At 44.2% G+C, this 20,002-nt stretch overlaps 1 protein-coding gene across 10 annotated transcripts in view; it reads right to left on the reverse strand.

Annotated features, from left to right (window-relative positions):
* Positions 1 to 20,002, reverse strand: part of RAI14 (retinoic acid induced 14) — a 147,522-nt gene that overhangs the window by 32,734 nt on the left and 94,786 nt on the right. For 9 of the 10 annotated variants that reach the window (XM_027092713.1, XM_027092715.1, XM_027092719.1 and 6 more), the window contains one exon: positions 841 to 929. The exons of the other annotated variant lie outside the window; for it this stretch is intronic. In XM_027092713.1, coding sequence (XP_026948514.1) covers positions 841 to 929 — 89 coding nt within the window. The remainder of the gene's footprint in view (positions 1 to 840; positions 930 to 20,002) is intronic. 10 annotated transcript variants of the gene reach the window in all.

Here is a 20,002-nt window from a genome sequence, read left to right on the forward strand (position 1 = left end):
AGATTTTCAAGTACAATATAGAAATGAAAAGCCATCAGTAGCTGCTTTGATCTTTTGGGGTGGCCAACAGGGGCAGAATCCCAGGCTGGAGACCCCAGGGGCTCCTTCCTGTAAAACAACGTTCATAAAAGACAAGACTACACTTCCTCTTCTATTTGCCTTAATCATAATTTAACAACACTGGCTTCACATTAGAATCACCTCGGGGCTTTACAGAAAATACCAATTGGCTGGAAACGTTCGGACAATGGAATCTGAATTTCAGAAGGTAGAGTTTGGGTATCTATGTGTGGGGTTTTGTGTGTGTCTGTGTGCGTGCACTGTTTATTCTTTTCTTTCCTCTCCTTTCCCCCTTTCTCTCCCTCCCTTCCTCCCCTCCAGTTCCCAGGTGATTCAGATACACTAGACCACAGTAAGGGGTGCAGACCGTGGGCAGCTGGTCCACATTAGGATCCTGGCTTCTGTCCACAGAGCTCAACTCAGCTAGTTGACAAAATGAGCGCCTACACAATTCATTCCATTCAGCACTTCATACCATGATTCATAAAAACAAAAATTAGGGAAAGGTGCTTGGTCCATACAAATAATCTTAGAAAAAAAAAATTTTTAATGGGGGATAAAAAGCATACAGTCTCTAGTTGACTAACCACATGTAAGATGAAAACACCCGTAAAGGCACGAATAATGAAACCATGTCAGAGCTTGGTCAATGGAGTAGACTCTATGTTCTTCCTTTGGCTCATCTGTATAGATTGTAAATTTTCCACAGTGAATATGTGTCACTTTTGTGACACCTACTTTCCTGCTGGCCTGTTGACTTAAGAGAAAAAGACTACATACCGGCAGTATCTTGGGCTGTCACATCCACGCCATGCGTAACCATGACCCTGAGGCATTCCACGTGTCCTTTTGTAGCAGCAAGATGAAAACTGGAAAAGAGGTAACATAATCTCCTGAAGATTTCCACTCTTCAGAGTTCATCTCTGACCATGTTTTTGCCTCTTTGTGTACACTTTCTCTCACTTAAGCTCCACAACCATCTTGTGAGTAGGTATTATTATCAACCTCATTTTAAAGAGGAGGAAACGGAGGCTCAAAGCGGTCTGATAATTTGCTCATTGACACTTTTTATTAAGTAATGGATTAGGAGCTAGATCTTAGGTCTTCCAACGTAAAGACAAAGCTTGAAAAAAGTAAGACACAACTACATTCCTTGTCCCTTTAGGGAAGAAGAGCCAGTCCCAACTAGATCGGATTCCTAAATAAGAAGTAATTTATCCACTTTTTTCTGCTGTCTAGTGTTTTTTCACCAAAGCCATTATTTTTAAGCAATACACTCTATGAAGGGAAATTTGTCTGAGTCAAACAACGGTCAAGGTTCTTGAACAGCATCAAGGTCAAATCCATTGTTGTGTTCTAGCTGAATAACAATAGTTGTACACAACTTTTAAGTGGCTGATGTGTGCCAACTACTCAGTTTGATACATTACCTCTTTTCATTCTCATAAAAGCCTTTTGAGGTGAGTCCTAACACCATCTCCATTAGATGGCAGGTGTCTACGCTCAGTCAGGTGCAAACAGCATTAGAGAAGGCCCACAAATGTACCCGTCGTCCCCACAGATCCCGGAGTAAAGTGCACTTCTACAGGCAGAAGGAAAGCACAGTTCCACTGGGCACTCAGGCCCAGAGGCTGAGAAGGCAAAAACCCCAGGAAGGTCTCCACTGCAGAGGTCTTCCCTCTTCACAGCCTCCTTCCTATAGAAGGAGGTTAAGGAGCCTCCCAGCTCTCCTCCCCCCTATCTCAGGGACTTAACTTCTCAAGATACTTGCCATGCAGCACCTTGGTGTCTGTACCTCTGAATTAATACCCAGGCAATATTTTTTCACAGGACAAGACCTGTCACTGGGGCCCAGGGTCACACTCAACTAGCAAATCCAAGAGCTAAACCGATTTGAACCCAAGTCAGCTTGACCCAGCACCTCTGCTCTGGAGAACGAGGCTTTGTAAAGGTGGGCAGGTCAGCAACTGGGGATAGGTCAGCCCTGGTTGCAAATCAACCATACGTCAGCTAGGTATCTTTGGGAAGTCAGTTTAACCTCTCCGAGCTTAAATTCCCTCCACAGTAAAATGTGGGGATTGACTCAGATGATATCTGATGGTCCCTCTGGCTCTAACATTCTTTAAAATGATAATGAAAGCTTACCTGGCTCTGGTCACACCAACTATTTCTGCATTTGTGCAGCAGTTTATGTGTAACGTTTCTTTACAGTCAAAATCCACTCTGTAGGTGATTACACACTACAGTGAAACTCTGATCATCTGGAATGACTTGGGAACGTGGTGACTTGTTTAAATGGAATTCCTCATTAAATACGGCTTAACCCGAAGAACCTCCCTAAAAGGCACTACAATAATACCTCTGTTTTCAGTATTGTTGGGGTAACAACTTTACAATAAGCAAAGTTCATCTTTAAGCAGTGAATTGTTCAATCACAGTGGAAGGTTTCTAAAATCTCCCCAGTTTTAGTAACAGTATATGTTACATAATTAAATTGCTCTTGAGGACATGATATTACCATTAAGAGCCTCAATTATTGAACTCTGCTTTCAAGGCTATGAATCGAAATGCCCCGCATTATTAAGCTCTAATATTTATTAATATTTATCTTCTTAATATCTATGTGTTTGCTTCTAAGCTATTCATTCTTCTATCTCCTATGACCGGGGAGAACTCAATCCAAATGATCTGGACAGCCATATCTTTTGCTAAAGATAAAAGTACCAGGATCAGTAATTAGCACACTCACACACATGCACACGCGTGCACACACACAAAAAACATAAAAGTATGTATAGATACAGAAGTTTTGATTGAAGTTTAACATATATAAAGAAAGCTACACACACCGTAACTGTATAGCCTGCTAAAACTTCACAAATGGAACGTGCCCCTTTTACTTGATACTGAAGAAACAGAACTTGGCCAGAGACCCAAAATCCCTCCTCGCGTCTCCTGCTAGCAACCCAGAATCTCTTCAATGTGCCCCTCTGAGTTACTAACCCTCTTCCCCCTGTAATATTTATATTTTTTCTACTCCAAGGCTTCCTGGATTACCTCTGGGTTGCACACTATAATAATAGGGGATTGAAATTGCAGACACACGTGACAACGAAGCATTAGTGTAGGCCACTACTGCATGTTGATAAATGTGCTCTGATGAACACGATATGCTCTATGGATGACTTGGCTGCCTTCGTCTACTTCCTCTGTGAAGTTCACAGCTCTGTGGGCCAGCTCTTCCAAAGCTACAGCTGCAGCTCTTTCTGGGTTTTGGTAACTGATTTCTCTCCTTGCCTCTTCAGGTGTGGGTAGCAGTGGTGGTGAAATATTTCCCACTGTTACTAGCCAGGGCAGCTTTTCCAGCCTTGCTGGTTTAATCTGACCACATGTGTATAAACAGTTCCTTTCTTAACCACCCATCAATTACCCTATGTGAGCGCTACCTGTTTCCTACTGGGACCTTGAATGATACCAGTGTTAGGTATTTTGTGTGTGATCACCCACAGGAAGAACTATTAGGTTTCTGTGCACATGATCAGATTAAATATTTATAAGGGCAAATTCAGCCTTAAAAAATGTTTTGATTAGAGAAGATGTCAGAGTAGAAAGACCCTCCCCTCCACGGGCACACCAAAATTACAGCTATTTACAGAGCAACTATTAATGAAAGATCAGAAGACTAGTAGAAAAGATCTTCTACAACCAAAGATATAAAGAAGGAACCACAACGAGACAGGTAGGAGGGGCGGAGACGTGCTATAGTCAAGACCCATACCCTGGGTGGGTAACCCACAAAGAGGAGGATAATTACAATTGCAAAGTTTCTCCCCAAGGAGTGAGGGGTCCAAGCCCCACACTGGCTTCCCTGGCCCAGTGGCCCTGCACCAGGAAGATGAGCCCCTAGAATGTTTGGCTTTGAAGGTCAGCTGGGCTTACTTTCGGGAGAGCCAGAGGGCTGTGGGAAATAGAGACTCCACTCTTAAAAGGCTCACACAAAATCTCACATGCTTGGGGCTTCCCTGGTGGCGCAGTGGTTGAGAGTCCGCCTGCCGATGCAGGGGACACGGGTTTGTGCCCCGGTCCGGGAAGATCCCACATGCCGCGGAGCGGCTGGGCCCGTGAGCCATGGCCGCTGAGCCTGCGCATCCGGAGCCTGTGCCCCGCAGAGGGAGAGGCCACAACAGTGAGAGGCCCGCGTACTGCAAAAAAAAAAAAATGGGCAGAGGATCTGAACAGACATTTTTCCAAAGAAGATATACAGATGGCTGAGATATACATGAAAAAATGCTCAACATCACTCATCAGGGAAATAGAAATCAAAACCACAATGAGATATCACTTCACACCTGTCAGAATGGTTATTATCAAAAAGATAACAAGTAACAAGTGCTGGCAAGGATGTAAAGGAAAGGAATCTTGGCACACCTCTGGCGGGAATATTAATTGGTGCAGACTCTATGGAAAACAGTATGGAGATTCCTCAGAAAATTAAAAATAGAACTACCATATGACCTAGCAGTTCCACTCCTGGGTATTTATCTGAAGAAAATGAAAACACTAATTAGAAAAGATATATGCACCCCAGTGTTCACTGCAGCATTATATACAATAGCCAAGATATGAAAGCATCATAACTACCCATCAACAGACGAATGGATAAAGATGTGGTATGTATACATATTATGGACTATTACTCGGCCATAAAAAAGAATGAAATCTTGCCATTTGCTTCAACATGGACGAACCTAGAGGGTATTAACACTAAGTGAAATAAGTCAGGCAGAGACAAATACTGTATGATTTCACTTATATGTGGAATCTAAAAAACAAATGAACACACATAACAAAACAGAAACAGTTATAGATACAGGTGGTTGCCAGAGGGGAGGGGGGTGGAGGGAGGAAAGAAATAAGTGAGGGAGATTAAGAGGTACAAACTTCCAGTGGCAAAATAAATGAGTCAGGGGTATGAAGTGTACACCGTGGGGAATACAGTCAATAACTATGTAACATCTTTGTACGGTGACAGATGGTAACTCGACTTATCACTGTGATCATTTTGGAATGTACAGAAATATCAAATCACTGTGTTGCGTAATAGGAACTAACAGTGTTGTAGGTCAATTATACTTCAAAAACCAACCAACCAACCAACCAACTCATAGAAAAAGAGATCAGATTTATGGTTACCAGAGGTGAGGGGATCGGGGGAAGGGGAACTAGATGAAGGCAGTCAAAAGGTACAAACATCCAGTTTTTTAAAAATGTATTAAAGAAGTGACAACTAGATATTTTTACTTCTTAGTTGTTTTATTCCTATGAATTTTTAATTTAATTCAGGCCATGCGTAATAACATCATAAAGAAGTTTAGTAAAATACTGGCCAAGGCAAAAGACCTATTTATGAGTAGAGGATAAGAATTAAACAGTACCTTTTTTAAAGCTAAAACAAAAAGAAAACAAACAGAAAACCAACAACAATGACTCAAAGTCACAGATCTTACTTCATCTATAAACTCATCCACTCTACCTCCTCCCCTGCCACAACTGGATTATTTTGAGGCAAATCTCATTATCTTTTTGTCTCTGAACTTTTCTACACATATACTTAAAAGATACACACTTTATAAAGGAGAAATAATATCACAATGAAATCCTTTGTATCCAATACCATGTCTAACTTGAATGCGAAACAACCTTGTTTCAGCTACACCCTTACCATTATTTTGAAGCAAATCTCATGTCATATCATTTCATTCATAAATACTTCAATATGTATTTCTAAAATAAAATAGCTCTTTACAAAAATGTGCTAACAGTACCATCATCACACCTGTTAAATGGGCTGTGAGGAATCAATGAGGTATGTGTAAAAGAACTAGCAAAACGTGAAGCATGTAGTAAACATCCAAGAAAATACCACCAATTATCAGAGCCTCATCGACACAAGACAAGGCACAGAGTCTGAGACATGTTGCTTAATAAAAGGATTTGTCTCAGTGTTCAGAAAAGACAGGTTAGCAGAAATTAGGTCAGAACCATCATTGCTTAAGAAATGAAGAAAGAAGGAAAGAAAGGAGGAAGAGGAAAGCAAGAAAGAGAGACTGTAGACAGTCACAGATGACCAAAAAGAAAGCCATCCGAGACCAGCCTTGTCTAATGCTCACACTTGAGCTGCTAACATTCCAGCGCCTTCCATAGAAGTGATAATCCCCAAAGCAGGGTTTGGCAGCAACAAGTCATTAGCATTTAGCCTCTGAATGTGAACGAGAAGCAGAGCCAACTTTTAATAAGATACTCAAGTGGAAAGTTGGGTTCAGTTGGGTGGGAAAACATGATTAGTCACTGACAGAACCTAGGTTTGTAAATGACAGCGAGTAGGTTTCCCTTCCTCTGCAGTGACTGATAAATGCGGTCCCCTCAGGGCGGCGGTCCCCTCAGGGCGGCAGTCCCCTCAAGGCAGCAGACCCTGTGACTGGTGGGTGCTGGTCTGGACTGCAGATGGGCATCTGTGGGGATTACCTCAGGCTTAGGGAGCAGATGGCGCCCCAGGTCAGCACACCACTAATGAAGAGCATGGCTGGTGGCCTTTAATGGCCCGTGCCCTGGATAGCTGGTAAAAACAACACACCTCTAGATAAAGACAGTTTGCAGACTGGGGTGAGGCGGGCAGGCAAAGTAGTAGGCTGATTAACAGGCCCCCCTCGCCCCCAAACAGAGACTGTTCTTGACAATGTTAATCCTAGGGCATTAGACCTAACCCAAGCATGGGATAATTTCGGTATTTCTATAGTTGTATATTTTTATAAATTGCTATTGCTAAATATATTAATTCACTCATATGCTTGCTATACTAGGGTATTTACGTGCCAGACACTGTTCTAAGCACTGAGAAACACATGGTGAATAAAAAAAAAGCCCTCATGGATCTAAGCTTTTAGTAGGAAGACTAAAGATAAACCAGTGGTTCTCAACTGGGGGTGATTTTTGCCCCACCCAGGGGACATTTGGCAACAGCCGGAGACATTTTTGATTATTCACAGGGTTGGGGGTGGGTAGATTCTCCTGGTGTCTAACGTGTAAAGACCAGAGATGCTCTAAACATCCTACAATGTACAGGCCCCACAATAAACAATTATCTGACTCGTCTAAAATGTCAATAATACCAACATATCAAAATGTCAATAGTGCCCCGGCTGAGGATCTCTGGGATAAACCATTTAATACAAACGCATGATGCTGTGATATAATTCTATTAAGACAAATTAAACAAAGGCTGAAAAAACATCATGAGCAGATCTCAGTCTTTTTATTGAGATATATTTTAAGGTACGTAAATTCACTATTTTAAAATGCACAATTCAGTTGTTTTTAGGATATTCACAAAGTTGTGCAACCAACATCACTATCTAATTCCAGAACACTTTCATCAGCTTAAAAAAAATCCTTGTACCCATTAGTATTCACTCTCCATTCCCATGCCTACCCTTGGCCATCGTTAACCTACTTTCTGTACCTATGGGTTTGCCTATTCTGGACATGTCATCAAGATCGAATCATACAACATGTGGTCTTTTGTGCTTGGCTTCTTTCATCTGGCCTGTTTTCAAGGTTCATCCACGTTGTAGCACATACCAGTACCTTATTCCTTCCACTGGGTGGATATATCACATTTTGTTTATCCATTCGTTGGTTATGGACACTTGGGTTGTTTCTACCTTTTGGTTATTGCAAATAATGCTGCTAAAACATTTGTGTACAAGTGTTTGCGTGGACACCTGTTTTCAATTCTAGTGGGTACAGACCTAGGAGTGGAATTGCTGAACCATATGGTAACCATGTTGACGTCTTTAAGGAAATGTTAGACTGTTCTCTAAAGCTGCTGCACCATTTTACATCCCCATCAACGACATGAGGGCTCCAATCTGTCCACATCCCAGCCAGGACTTGTTACTGTCTGCCAAATTTTAAGCGATGAGAATTTTAATTGCACCTAAATTTTCCACAGAGGAAACATTTAAGTCTTTCTTAATGAACGCTTTGAGGTAGCTATTTGAGCTAATTATCAGCTGAAATTTCCCCTTAGAGGAACAGAAGAGTGAATGCAAAACAAATTCAGAACATCCTTTGGCTTTGTCTCTGTAGGCTTTTACACCTAATTAAAAAGTGTGGCCCTTCCTCTTAAAGACAAGAAATGTCATTCAAGAGTCAATAGCAATGTATTTTATGAGAGGTTTTATTGGCTTGTTTACCTCTTCATTTGGACAGGTCTCAGAATTCAGTGGAGGAGGGAGGGATATAAAATCCTTTATCCACCCCTCTAACTCCAGGCCCAGTGACAAGGACACTTGTCACTGCCCAGGGATACAGCAGGGTGGCTGTCCAGATTCTAGTGCAGCCGAAGTGAGCGCACTTCAATAGCCTAAGTCTTGGATACTCACAGAGTGAACCACAGACCAGAAGCTGTTAGAAATGGAAGCTCTCAGACCCCACCCCCAATCACTGCCCCAAAAGCTGTGTTTTACAAGTTTCCCAGCTGACTTCCGTGCACATTACTGTTTGCAAAGCGCTGCTCTAAATGGAGGATGAGTTAAGAACCTCACACCATCCTTTTTACCAAGGTACCTATTGTTTCAAACCGCTTCTGAAAACATAATCCCCTTAAGCCTTGAAAGCAATCTTGTTGATATATCCCACAAAAAAGGAATCGATGCTGTTTTAAGTTTCATTATAATAGGCAATGTTTAGCTTTGCTTATAAAACTCAGCTGGGCCCTTTCACAGAGGGGTAACTAAAAGGCAGAATGGCCTGAAGATTTACATCGTGATCCTTTGATGCCTCTGCTGCTTATTGATATTTGGAATTTCTCTGTTTTTGTCACTTGGAAAGTTCCCAAGGTTTCTATGCTTCAGAGTTTTGCGGCTCCCGATCTCTCCCCCACCAACCACCCCCCTTCTTCTTCCTCCTCCCTCCCTCCCACTCCCAAGAGAAGACCAAGATGACCTTGAGAGCCCCAGGACAGCAGCTGGATGGCATCCTGAAGGTGCAGAGGAAGAACCAGCAGAAACCCAGTGAGGAGGCCGGGATACCACGGCTGGGTTTGCTGCGCTGTTGTGTCATCATGGCTGAGGTACCTAACTTCAGTTCCCTCACCTCTAAACCATGTTTGGGCAACTAAAAAACATCAGCATCAATAATAATAGCAGCTTATCTGTTGAAATACAATGCACTAGTTACGTTTTAACTCATTACACCCCCCAACCAGCCTTGGGAGGGGTAATTATCATCATCCCCATTTTACAGAGGAGAAAACCGAGACACAGAGGAGTCCAGTAAGCTTGCCCGAAGTCCCAGAACCAGTAAGTAGGGGAGCCTGGATTTGACTTCAGCATTCTGCCTGCAGAGTTGGCCCTTCAACACCATGCTGAGAAACTGCACTATTTGTTAGACCACTCTGCAAATTGTGAAATACCACATAATATAACTTACTAGCTGTACGGCTCTTTAAAAAACAAAGTTTAAACTACAAAAAACTAAGTATTTGGCCAAAGAGCAAACACAGGCTTCTCATTGGGGCTGATCAGGGTCGCCAGTGGTCTCCAATGGAAAGAAGTGTAATTCAAGCACTGCAGCAAAAGGAGCCTGCGACAGAGGCTTCCTTTATTACAAAACCGCTCAGCAAGTTGTACAAGCCTTCAATGCCTCGAGACAAGGCCGGCATGTTTCTCAAGGCCCTTAACCAGAAGCGGATTTGAACTATTACTATTTAAAAGCCCATGACTGATGGCTGGGAAAGTTCCTTCCATCTTTCAGAGTAACAACAAACAGAGTTCTTCTGGTTTCTGACTGCCAGCTGAAGCACATACTTGGAGGAGACACAAACTCACAAGGCTACTTTCAGAAGACTTGGAGTTTTTAGGCATATTCATTCACAGAAGATTTCACTCAAACCAAACTCTTTTTTGCGCCCTTTACGAGCACCCCAGCTCCCGATACCAAAAGAGCTGGCCAGCCGGGTGAGGTCGGGAATGCAACAGGCTGGCCACTGGCAGCCTCGGCAACCGACTTTTCACTCCCCAAGTCAATCAAGCCACAAAGAAACACCCATACACCAAACCCTACCAGCACGAGACACACCCAGAATCCCAGCGTGTTAGAAGGTTCCAGAAGGATACGCTGGCCCAACATCCTCACTTCACAGATGAAGACACTGAGGCTCAGAGAGGTTAGGAAATGTGCAGAATATCAGGACTCGAGCTCACTGCCCTGACTCTAAGAGCAGTTCCTCCCTGCGAAACCCACATCTTCCTTCTTTCCTTTGAAAGCCCTTTATTTACAAGAGGAATCACCAAGGTTGGTGTGACTCAGAAATACTTCACGGTAATAACCAACTTTTCATAATCCCTTGAGAGCTTCAGCATTTCCCAATACCTATAGTCGCCTATACTTTAGTTGCATTGCTTTTGTAAGACAATCTTTCTGGAGGGGAAAAAATGATATTAAGTCACATAAAAATGAATCAGAGAAATTAAGTATTTGGAATTAGGATTTAATCCAAATTCCTTGGTGTGGCTCACCAGGCTCTATATGAGGAGGTCCTGGCTCCCACTGTGATCTCACCTTCTAGCTCTTTCCCGGTTCGCTGAGGCCACATCAAGTACCCTCCCACCTAGGAGCATTCGCCTTGCTGTTCCCTCCACCAGGACAGCAGTCCTAGAAAAGAGCAGGCTTGGCACCCCATTCTAATTCAGGAATCTGCTCAAATGAAGGTGTCTGCTCAGAGGGGCCTTTCTTGCCCAGGTTTATTCAAAGTGGCCCCTGGCTGCTGCTTTTTCTCCGATGCACCTGATATTACATGAAAGAGGCATGTGGTTATTGTCTGAGTGCCCCGTTAGACTATACCTTCCATACGTTCCACGAGGGCAGAGATCTTGTCTTGCTTATTGCAATTTTCCCAGCACAGAGAAGTGGTCTGGGGTGGGCGGGGGGAGAATGCAAGTCTTCCGTTTTGAATTTGCCTTTTCCATCTGAAGTTTCTATTTGGCATTTCCTTAAACCAAGGCACACCCAGAAACTGTCATGACCATGTTTCTTCAGGTTGTACTATAAGTTCTTAAGGGAGAGGCTGTGTCCTTTATGTCGTTATCACAAGCTTTCTTTTGCTTCCCAACATCATGTCACATGGTGGTTTTCACAGTGTGGCCCTTGGGCCAGCAGCATCAGTAGCACTGGGAGCTTGTGAGAAATGCAGATTCTGAGGATCCTGCCCCGACACAGGGGAGGGGCCCAGCAATCTGTGTTTTAACAAGCCCCCTAGGCGATTCTCATACACGTCCCATTTTTAGGACCACTGGCATGGGAGGCAGAAGCATGAACTAAAATTCAGTATTCTTTGGTTTTGGTCGCAGTTCTGCCATCCCCAAGTATGGAACGATAAGTTCGCTCACGTTCACTGGCCTCAGTTTATTCATCTGGTCCACGTGACCACTGAAGCCTTTTTCAGCTCTCAAGTCTACGATTCCAACCCAGCCTACCAATTGTTTCCTGGGACTTACTTGCTGCAGCATCTAAATTCTAATGAGGTCACTGAGCTCAAAAGAGGCTTAGCACACACCCAAGTATTTCAGCGGGACAAACCTTAATCCTAAAAGACCTGGATTCCCGTTTCAGATTATAATCCAAGGGTAAGGAAGGCATCACTGTCTAATAGCTTATAGTCAAAAAGGCGTTGAAAAACGAATCCTACTCTACTAGTTGGGATCAACCCTATGGGCCTAAGAGAAATCGCCTCTGGCAGAGAAGTAATAGGGCTGCCAGGCCTTCAGCTATTTCAAAGGCAGCTGCAACAGGGACTTTGATCACTGCCCCCGTTAAGGACTGAGGGGGCAGACAGTTTGAGAAATGGGAACACTGGTGGCCTTCTCCTGCTAAACGTTTCAGATAGATATAATAAATGGTGACTGGCATAAAAGAAATAAAGGCTGTAAAAATAGGATTCCTGTCCTTTAAGTGCCCACGATGTGCTAATGGAATCAGCCGTGCTTCTGGGGACAGAGGTCTCCTGGGGACAGGAGGAGGAGAGGCTGAGAAGAAAGATCACATACTCAGAGCTAAGAAACCCCGCGACACTTAAGCTGAGAGTTAGCTCTTTTTCTTCGGGATTGTTTGGTTTCACAAATGCAGTAGGAAAAACAGCACTTGGGCAGTATGAAATCTCTTTAGGGCAAATGATTCATCTCTTGTGCTCAGAATAGACCCCCAGACTCCACCACCCAGAATGGGTGATTTGTACCAATTTCCAAACCTTTCTGACCCACACTTTCCTCTTCACAAATTACTCCAGGGTAATTGAGAGCATCAGATAAGAAATACCTGAGGGAAACTGACATGGTCTTTAAAATGGGTGAAAGAATCAACTATCTGTTGAATGAATGACACATATGAAAGCCCCTAGCCCAGTGCTGGGCCCTCAATATTAACACGATTAATAACAATTCCTTTCTTATTAATTCCTATCTAAGACTGGGCTCTGACCCCGATAGTCGAATAACAGGGATAAGATAAGTACATAGGTAACCAAGACTCATCAAATCCTAGGTGTTTTAAGAGAGGCAGTGGTTGAGATCGAGCTCACCCCCTTAGGAATTTAGAAAAGGCTTCATGAATGAGACGGAAAACTGGACCTCGAATGACCCAGCAGCGTGGTGGGGCGGCGGCGGCAGCATTTTGGAAGGCGTGTATTTCAGGGAAGCAGGAGTATTTCTAAAGGACAGGCACGTGTCGAGTGATTTCATGCGCCTCCACCCTTGAACTGTCTGGTGACTGCCAGCGTGAGAACCTCCCGCCCCAGGTGCCCCCTCCTCTCGCGGGGTTAGGCTGAGTGGAGGTCACTGCCTGCTTGTGCTGCCGGCCACCCGCCCCTGCTCCGCCCTCTAACACAGCCAGCTGGGGTTTCCCAGGCTCTCCTGACCTCCGCATGCGGGGGCAGGTCCGGGCCAGCGGAGGGCATGGAAAAGCCAGATTGCTGCAACCCCGGGCAACAGTGAGCCAACTGAGTGTTTAAAATCCTCCCTTCTCAATATACTTAATCCTGCTTTGTAAACAGTTTTAAAATGAAAAATCCTGTGATTCCCTCCAATATTTTAATCAGTGCAGTTCTTAATCCCCAAATCTATTCTCCTCAATTTGCACCACTTCCCTGGTTACAAGTGTTCCTTCCAAAGCACAATTTTGCAACATGATCTGTTCAGCTTTAACCTACAACACCATTTTTCCCTTTAAAACCCTTGTGAATTAGTTTAACATAATTTACTTTATGCCAAAATTTACCTTTAATTTTATTCTGTGCACAAGCATTATATATACATATATGTATGTGCGTGTATGCTAGGAAAAATTCCACCTGGGCTCCGTGGGCCTTCCTCAGTCTACCTGTAACCTATCATGGGGAAAACCTGTCGAGAAGCCTTGGGCTAAGAAGCCTGGGGTCTCACTGAAGAGTGTCCAGCGCTGTGGTTCTCAGTTTGGACTGACCATTCAAGTATCCTGGGTGCTCTAAACAGCCCCACTCCCAGACTGCACCCCACACCAATTACATAGGTATCTTAGAGGGTGACACTCCGCACAGCACTTTTCAAAGTTGTCCAGGTGCTTCTAATGGGAGTTGCGAACCACTGATCCAGTGTCAAGTGGGTCCCTGACCTTGAACTGCTATGATAACTCCGGAGGAAGGGAAGGAAACAGTGAGCACTGTGTTGTTTTTCCTTTTCAACTCGGGATGGCCTCCATCACATCACCCACACTGTCCTCCACTTCCTCTGTCCCCACCCACACCCTCCCAATCCATTCTCTCAGGTCCACCTTGCATCACACTTCATACCTCAGGCAGGAAGCATTCCTTCGCTACTCCTGTGCCTAACCACCTCTTCCCATCTTGAACCCCTTACAAGTTAGTATTTTATGATTCAGCACTTAATTATTCTCCAGTACATCCATTGGTCTCGTCTTCTCGGCCAGATGCTATGCATCTTGTAGGCAAGGACCATATTTTCTCCTTCTTTTGTACGTGCTTACGATAGAGTTTGGAGCATTTTAGACAACAGAGTTTGGCACATTTTAGTACCTCCCAACTAGAAGCAAACGTCTGGGCACATTTGCAAGACAGGAACAGACGTTATGTCGCCTTCGAAAATCTACTTGACCAAAAGCAGAGCAGATATGCTATATAGAAATTATAGCGTTCAGTTCATCCCTCTGCCAAACATTAACAAGATTTAGACAAGACACAGGGTGGTTTTGCCTGGAAGGTCATTTTGCTGGGAAGGAGGCTGCAATGACATAAAATATACAGCAGTTTTAGGTAAATGAATTTGACAGCTGTGTGGGAAGAACTGGAGGAAGGTGACCAGGTGGTATGACTTGATTTCCAAGACTGTACTGAGAAAACCCTGTATCCATCCCTATTCTGCGAAAACAGGAAGAGTCAAAAGTACAACAAGTCACCCACCAGAGGAGCCCCTTCTTGTCCTGACTTGCAGAATTCAAGGACGACCTCCCCTATTTTACATGTAAGTTCCACAGAGTCATCTAAAAATACTAGCACAAGTTCTTGTTTTCAAAGCCAAAAAGATCAGGTTTCTGAAACGCGGGCTATGGATACAGACAACATATATATATATATATATATATATATATATATATATATACACACACACACACACACATGGCTGGGTGGTATTTCTTCAAATACTACAGTCCCAGCAGTGATTTTATTTAGTCTGGTTGTTCCTAAAACAAACACACATAACTTTAATGAAATGCACATCCAAATGTAGGGGAAACCATCCTGAAACAATTAGACTGCTCTATGGTGAGAGGTTTTAGGGCAATGGCATCCTCCCCCTTCCTCACCTCCACGGTGGAAAGAGAATGGAGGGGTCGCAGGAAGCCAAGCCTGACTCCACAAACACAGCCTGCAGCCGTGGCTCTCTGCCCTGCTCTATTCTGTTCTCTTCTGACCCCAGACACCACCCTGCTTTTACTCTTCGCAAAGTGAATTCCAGTCATTCAGCTTTTTTTTTTTTAACCCCTCTTTGATCAGTTTTAGAGGGAGAAAATTTTCAGACAAGGTTTCTTATCTCTCCCTAAAGGAAATATTCCAGCAAGAACGGAAAAGTCTGAAGAATTACCAAACCACCCATCTGGTTATTGACCTTGGGTTATGGAGGCTTCTGGAGAATGTCTGCCGAGATGGCTGCCTCATTCTTGGGACTTTCTGGGTCGTCTGGTTCTCTAGGTAATGAAGGCTGAGTATTTCTCTACTGAAAGTTCACTGGAAACTGGGAGAGACAAGTGTCAAGTTGTGACATTCACCAGGATAGCTTTTTGCCTCTCGAACCCCCAAGTTAACTCACCCCTAATAACTTTACCCGTGAGACAGTACCAGCAGAAAGAGAGTGTTTTCTCCATTAGAACCAGGCTGAAAAGTTCACATCCACAAACACCAGCCAAATGCCTCTTCTATGCCTGGAACAGTGGGAGAGACCGACACAAACACTAAAATCATACGATCCTTGTCCTCAGGGACCTTCTGTGTTGTAAGGAAGCGGTCCCCAACCTTTTTGGCAGCAGGGACCGGTCTCATGGAAGCCAGTTTTTCCACAGGACAGGGTGTGGGGATAGTCAGGGGGTAACGCGAGCGACTGGGAGCGGCAGATGAAGTTTCACCTGCTGTGCGGCCGGTTCCCAACAGGCCCGTGGAGAGCTGCTCGTCCCCGGCCCGGGGGTCCTCGGTTGGGGACCCCTGTTGTAAGGGATTCAAGTCGTTCAGAAAACACAGATCTTATTTAAGCTGCAGAGACTTTTCTATTGTTGTAACAATACCAAGTTCTAAAGCAAGATTCTAGTATTTCAAAGAGAAGAAGAATCAAAAAAAAAAAAAAAAAAGGACTGAGAATATCAGGGAGGAAGGCATTCTGGACCAGAGAACCTGGGACAAACACCTGGATGGTCTTATAGGAGGGGAGGGGAGGGCAGGGAGCAGACAGCGCCACCTCCAGCAGAAGGAATGTGTGAGAAAACAGCTAAGTAAGGGCAGGGTCCCTGGGAGGCCCTTGAAAGCCAAAATCGGGACTCTAGGCTGTCAGGCAATAGGAAAACATGGTGCATCACTGAGCAAGATGACAAAACGGGTTATCACAAAAGCTACCTAGAAAATAGGCCTCCAAATTAATTCTGATATGGAGGTATATATAAATCAAAGGGTAAACCCTAATGAGCGGGCAGAGAATGAGGCCAAGTCCTGCCAAGGACCTAACTTTAGGTGTGTGATTTAGTCTTACCCTTTGGAGACAAAGGCAATACATTCCATACGCGTCCACCGACAAATGCTGGCCCTGCGAGCTCCGCGGGGCTGGTGAGGCCAAGACCTCTGGCAGGAGGGACACACTGCATTGGCCCGCCGTGAAGTTAGAACTGCTCCTAGGAGGTTCCCAATTCACCTGCTACCAAACCAAATGCCCGTGGGAAAGAACTGGCGCACGAACTGCAAAGTCTCTGCAGCTTGAGGGGGACACATGTACACTCGGGCAGGAATGCACAGATTGGACTAACCCAAATCCCAAAGTGCAGACTTCCAAGGTGAGAAGCCAAGGGAACAACACTGCTTGGGGCTCACAACAGAGCGCTTGGCTGTGCAGAATGACGAGGTCCAAAAGGGACAGGAGAGATGGTTTCCAACGCCGCAGCGCACCCCTCCTTCTCAATACTAGGGCCATTAGATGTGAATGAAAATATGAAGCCAGATAGATTTAATTCCATGGTGCCTTTGAAAATTAAATTCTCATAGTTATCCGTTGATAACTTTAATCATCAAAAGGAATAGCCCAAGTAGAAAAGTTAAACGTTAGCAGATGATGACTTATGGAAAATCTTGCACAGAAAACTTAATGACCTCCTCTCTTCCTTTTCCATAGAGTTCCTCTAGTTTTCTACCTCAGTGTCACTGAAGGGAACGACAGTGGCTTGTAAGTGCAAAGGTAGAGATGTTAGAACTGGTTCTAGGGTTAGTTCAGGGAGAGGTGTATCATGTGGGCCTTAGTTTTATCAGCTTCCAAATGGAGGTGGTGATTTTTTATAACTGCTGTGTGCATTTCTACAGTTGAAAAAAATAGAATAAACTACCGATTCATGCTACAATGAGGATGAAACTTGAAAACATTATGCTAAGTGAAAGAAGCCAGAGACAAAGGGCCCCGTATGTATGGTATGATTCCGTTTACGTGAAATATCCGTAATGGGCAAATTCCTAAAGACAGAAAGCGGATTAGTGGTTGCCAGGGAGAGCGGGAGGGGAAGTCGAGGACTGTCACCGTTTAATGCGTATGGGTTTCCTTCTGGGGTGATGAAAAATTTCTGGAACTAGATGATGATGGTTGTACAACATTATGAAGGTACTTAATGTCACTGAACTGTATACTTTAAAATGGTTAAAATGGTAAATGTTATGATGTGTGTATTTTACAATTAAAAAAGAGAGGGAATAGAAAATAACAGTCTGGCCATCTATTCTATACATAATAAATGTCTTATTAACAAAAGACACAAATGGATCAAGGTGATCACAATTGTGGCGAAACCACTAATCTCAATTTTTTTATCTTCTTTTAGTGAGTACTGTCTTGGACAGAACTATCATGAACAGTTCCCTCCCCTTTCTCTCAGATGGCTACAAAGTTCATCTCGTGCAGACACCTGCAGAGCCAGACGGGGAGGAGGACAGGAGCCAGGGAAGCTGTAGAGTGGTACAAAGGGTAATGCGAAAGCACCATGCCTACAGCCAAAAGCCTCAGGACGGGCTTAGGAGTATGGCCTCTGCCACTGTAGCTCAGAGAGCACGGAATCCAAATGTGGCATCACAGTTAGAGGTTAACTGACTCATCCAACAAATATTTATTGACTATCTACTACAAACTGAGCTGGCTAGATGATATAATTATAGCCGTGAACTACAAGGTCACAGTCCCTTCTAGCAAGGAAATTACAATCTAGAGTGCAAGAGTGATAAGAACTAAAAGTTACACAAGGCCGAGTAGGCAACTGATGCAACAAAATATTAGCCAACACCCAAAGCCCACCTACTACTGGGCATCCTAACGAGTCAGAGCTCACGGGGTATGGCCCTGTCCTCACACCTGAGACAGGCCAAGGAGGAAGTCAAACAGGCTGTGAGGTGGAGCTCAACCTGGGGTGACGGGCACGGAGGACAAGCCCAGCTCCTAGAGGACCAGACTCCGACCTGCGTGACAACGCATCCCTCTTCTCTTTGTGTACCAACTAGCCTGGTCTCTACACAAAGCTCAGCCCCTTAAGCTCTCTTGCGGCTCCCAAAACAACAGGGTCAGAGTCTACACTACGGGATCCCCTGGGTGCCGGGAAGAGGGTTAACTGGCAAAGTATGCTAAAATGTGACAATTTTCTCCTGACAATTTTCCAGTCATGCCTGATACTTAGCCTTCAATCTAGAGTCAATCTAGTTTAGTTTCCAGAGAATGGTTCCCTCTGGTTGAACCTACATGGGATACTTTAAAAAATATTGATTCCTGGGCCTCTCCCTAGACCAAATGACTCAGAACATCTGGGGCGGGCATGGCATCAACATGTTTGAAGAGCACCCCAGGAGAGTCTAATGCAGGAGCTGCCAGGATTGAGAACCACTCATCTAGGACAAGAAAGGAAGGGAGCTGGCTTTATCAAGTGTCTGCTGTGGGCTGGGCACTGTGCAGCTCTTTACACACGGTGTCTGTGGCTGTCGGTGCCCCTTCCTCAACGTCTTGGAAGTGTTCTGGCCACGAGCATTATGGCCCCTAGGAGAGGCACTCAACCTTGGGAGGGACAGGAGATCAGGAATAGATACCCCAGTTTCCTCACCCCTCGGGTGGGATAACTCTGGGCATAGTTTAAGCCTGGGGTAAGCAAACTAGTTAATACGTCAGGCTTTGTGGGCCATGCAGTCCTTGTCTTACCACTCAAATCTGCCTTTGTGGTGCAGAAGCAGGACAATGCTGAATGAATGGGTGTGGCTGCATTCTAATAACACCTGATTTACAAAGACAGTGGGCCACACCCTGCTCTAAATCTAAACAGATTCCCAGAGGTCCTTAGTGGGAACGAGTCTCGGTTGCCCAGAGCAGTATCCTGTCAATAACATGCTATAGAGGCTTCATTCCCTTACCAAGCACTTCCTGGGATCACGGGCTATAAAAACTACTTACCCTCAAATCCTCACCTCACAGCCTGCTCCTGGGAGCACCCAACCAAAGTCAGTATCTTGTTTTATTCTTATAACTGCCCTAGCGGTTGAATACTGTCATCTCCACTGTACAATGAAGAAATTGAAATTCAAGGACTACACAACTCCTAAGTGATAGAGTCCAGATTAGAAGTCTAAAGATCTCTCTACAGTACGACCAGAGTAAGGATGGATACAAACAAACAAACAAACAAACAAGCACACACACACACACACACACACACACACACAACACACTTAAATATATAGTTTTAATTATGGTGGACAAAAGTACCACATATGGCAAATCATAAAGCAAAATTTATACAAAATTACAGGTCTATGTGAAGGAAGGGGTTTCATAAGAAATAATACTATAAATAATAAGATTTGAGGGTTATGAAAACATTACTTTCTCTTTTACGCTGTTTCTAATCTGGGGCAGAACTCTTTTCCCACCTATCAGTTAACTGGCTGCAAGCCTGGTGCTATGTTTTCTCTGGGAAAATCTCCGGTCACACCTGGGAGCAAATGTGGCCATTCAAGGTAAAGCCCAAATATGTAATTTGGACCTTGAAGAGAAAGGAACTGGATTACAATATCCTCTTATACATTTTAACATGCGGGATGCGGTAGAGGCAGTAATTTCCC

Source organism: Aethalodelphis obliquidens, unplaced genomic scaffold (genome assembly GCF_003676395.1).
Source record: "Aethalodelphis obliquidens isolate GAN/ISIS:26980383/991018 unplaced genomic scaffold, ASM367639v1 scaffold80, whole genome shotgun sequence".
Taxonomy (NCBI): domain Eukaryota; kingdom Metazoa; phylum Chordata; class Mammalia; order Artiodactyla; family Delphinidae; genus Aethalodelphis; species Aethalodelphis obliquidens.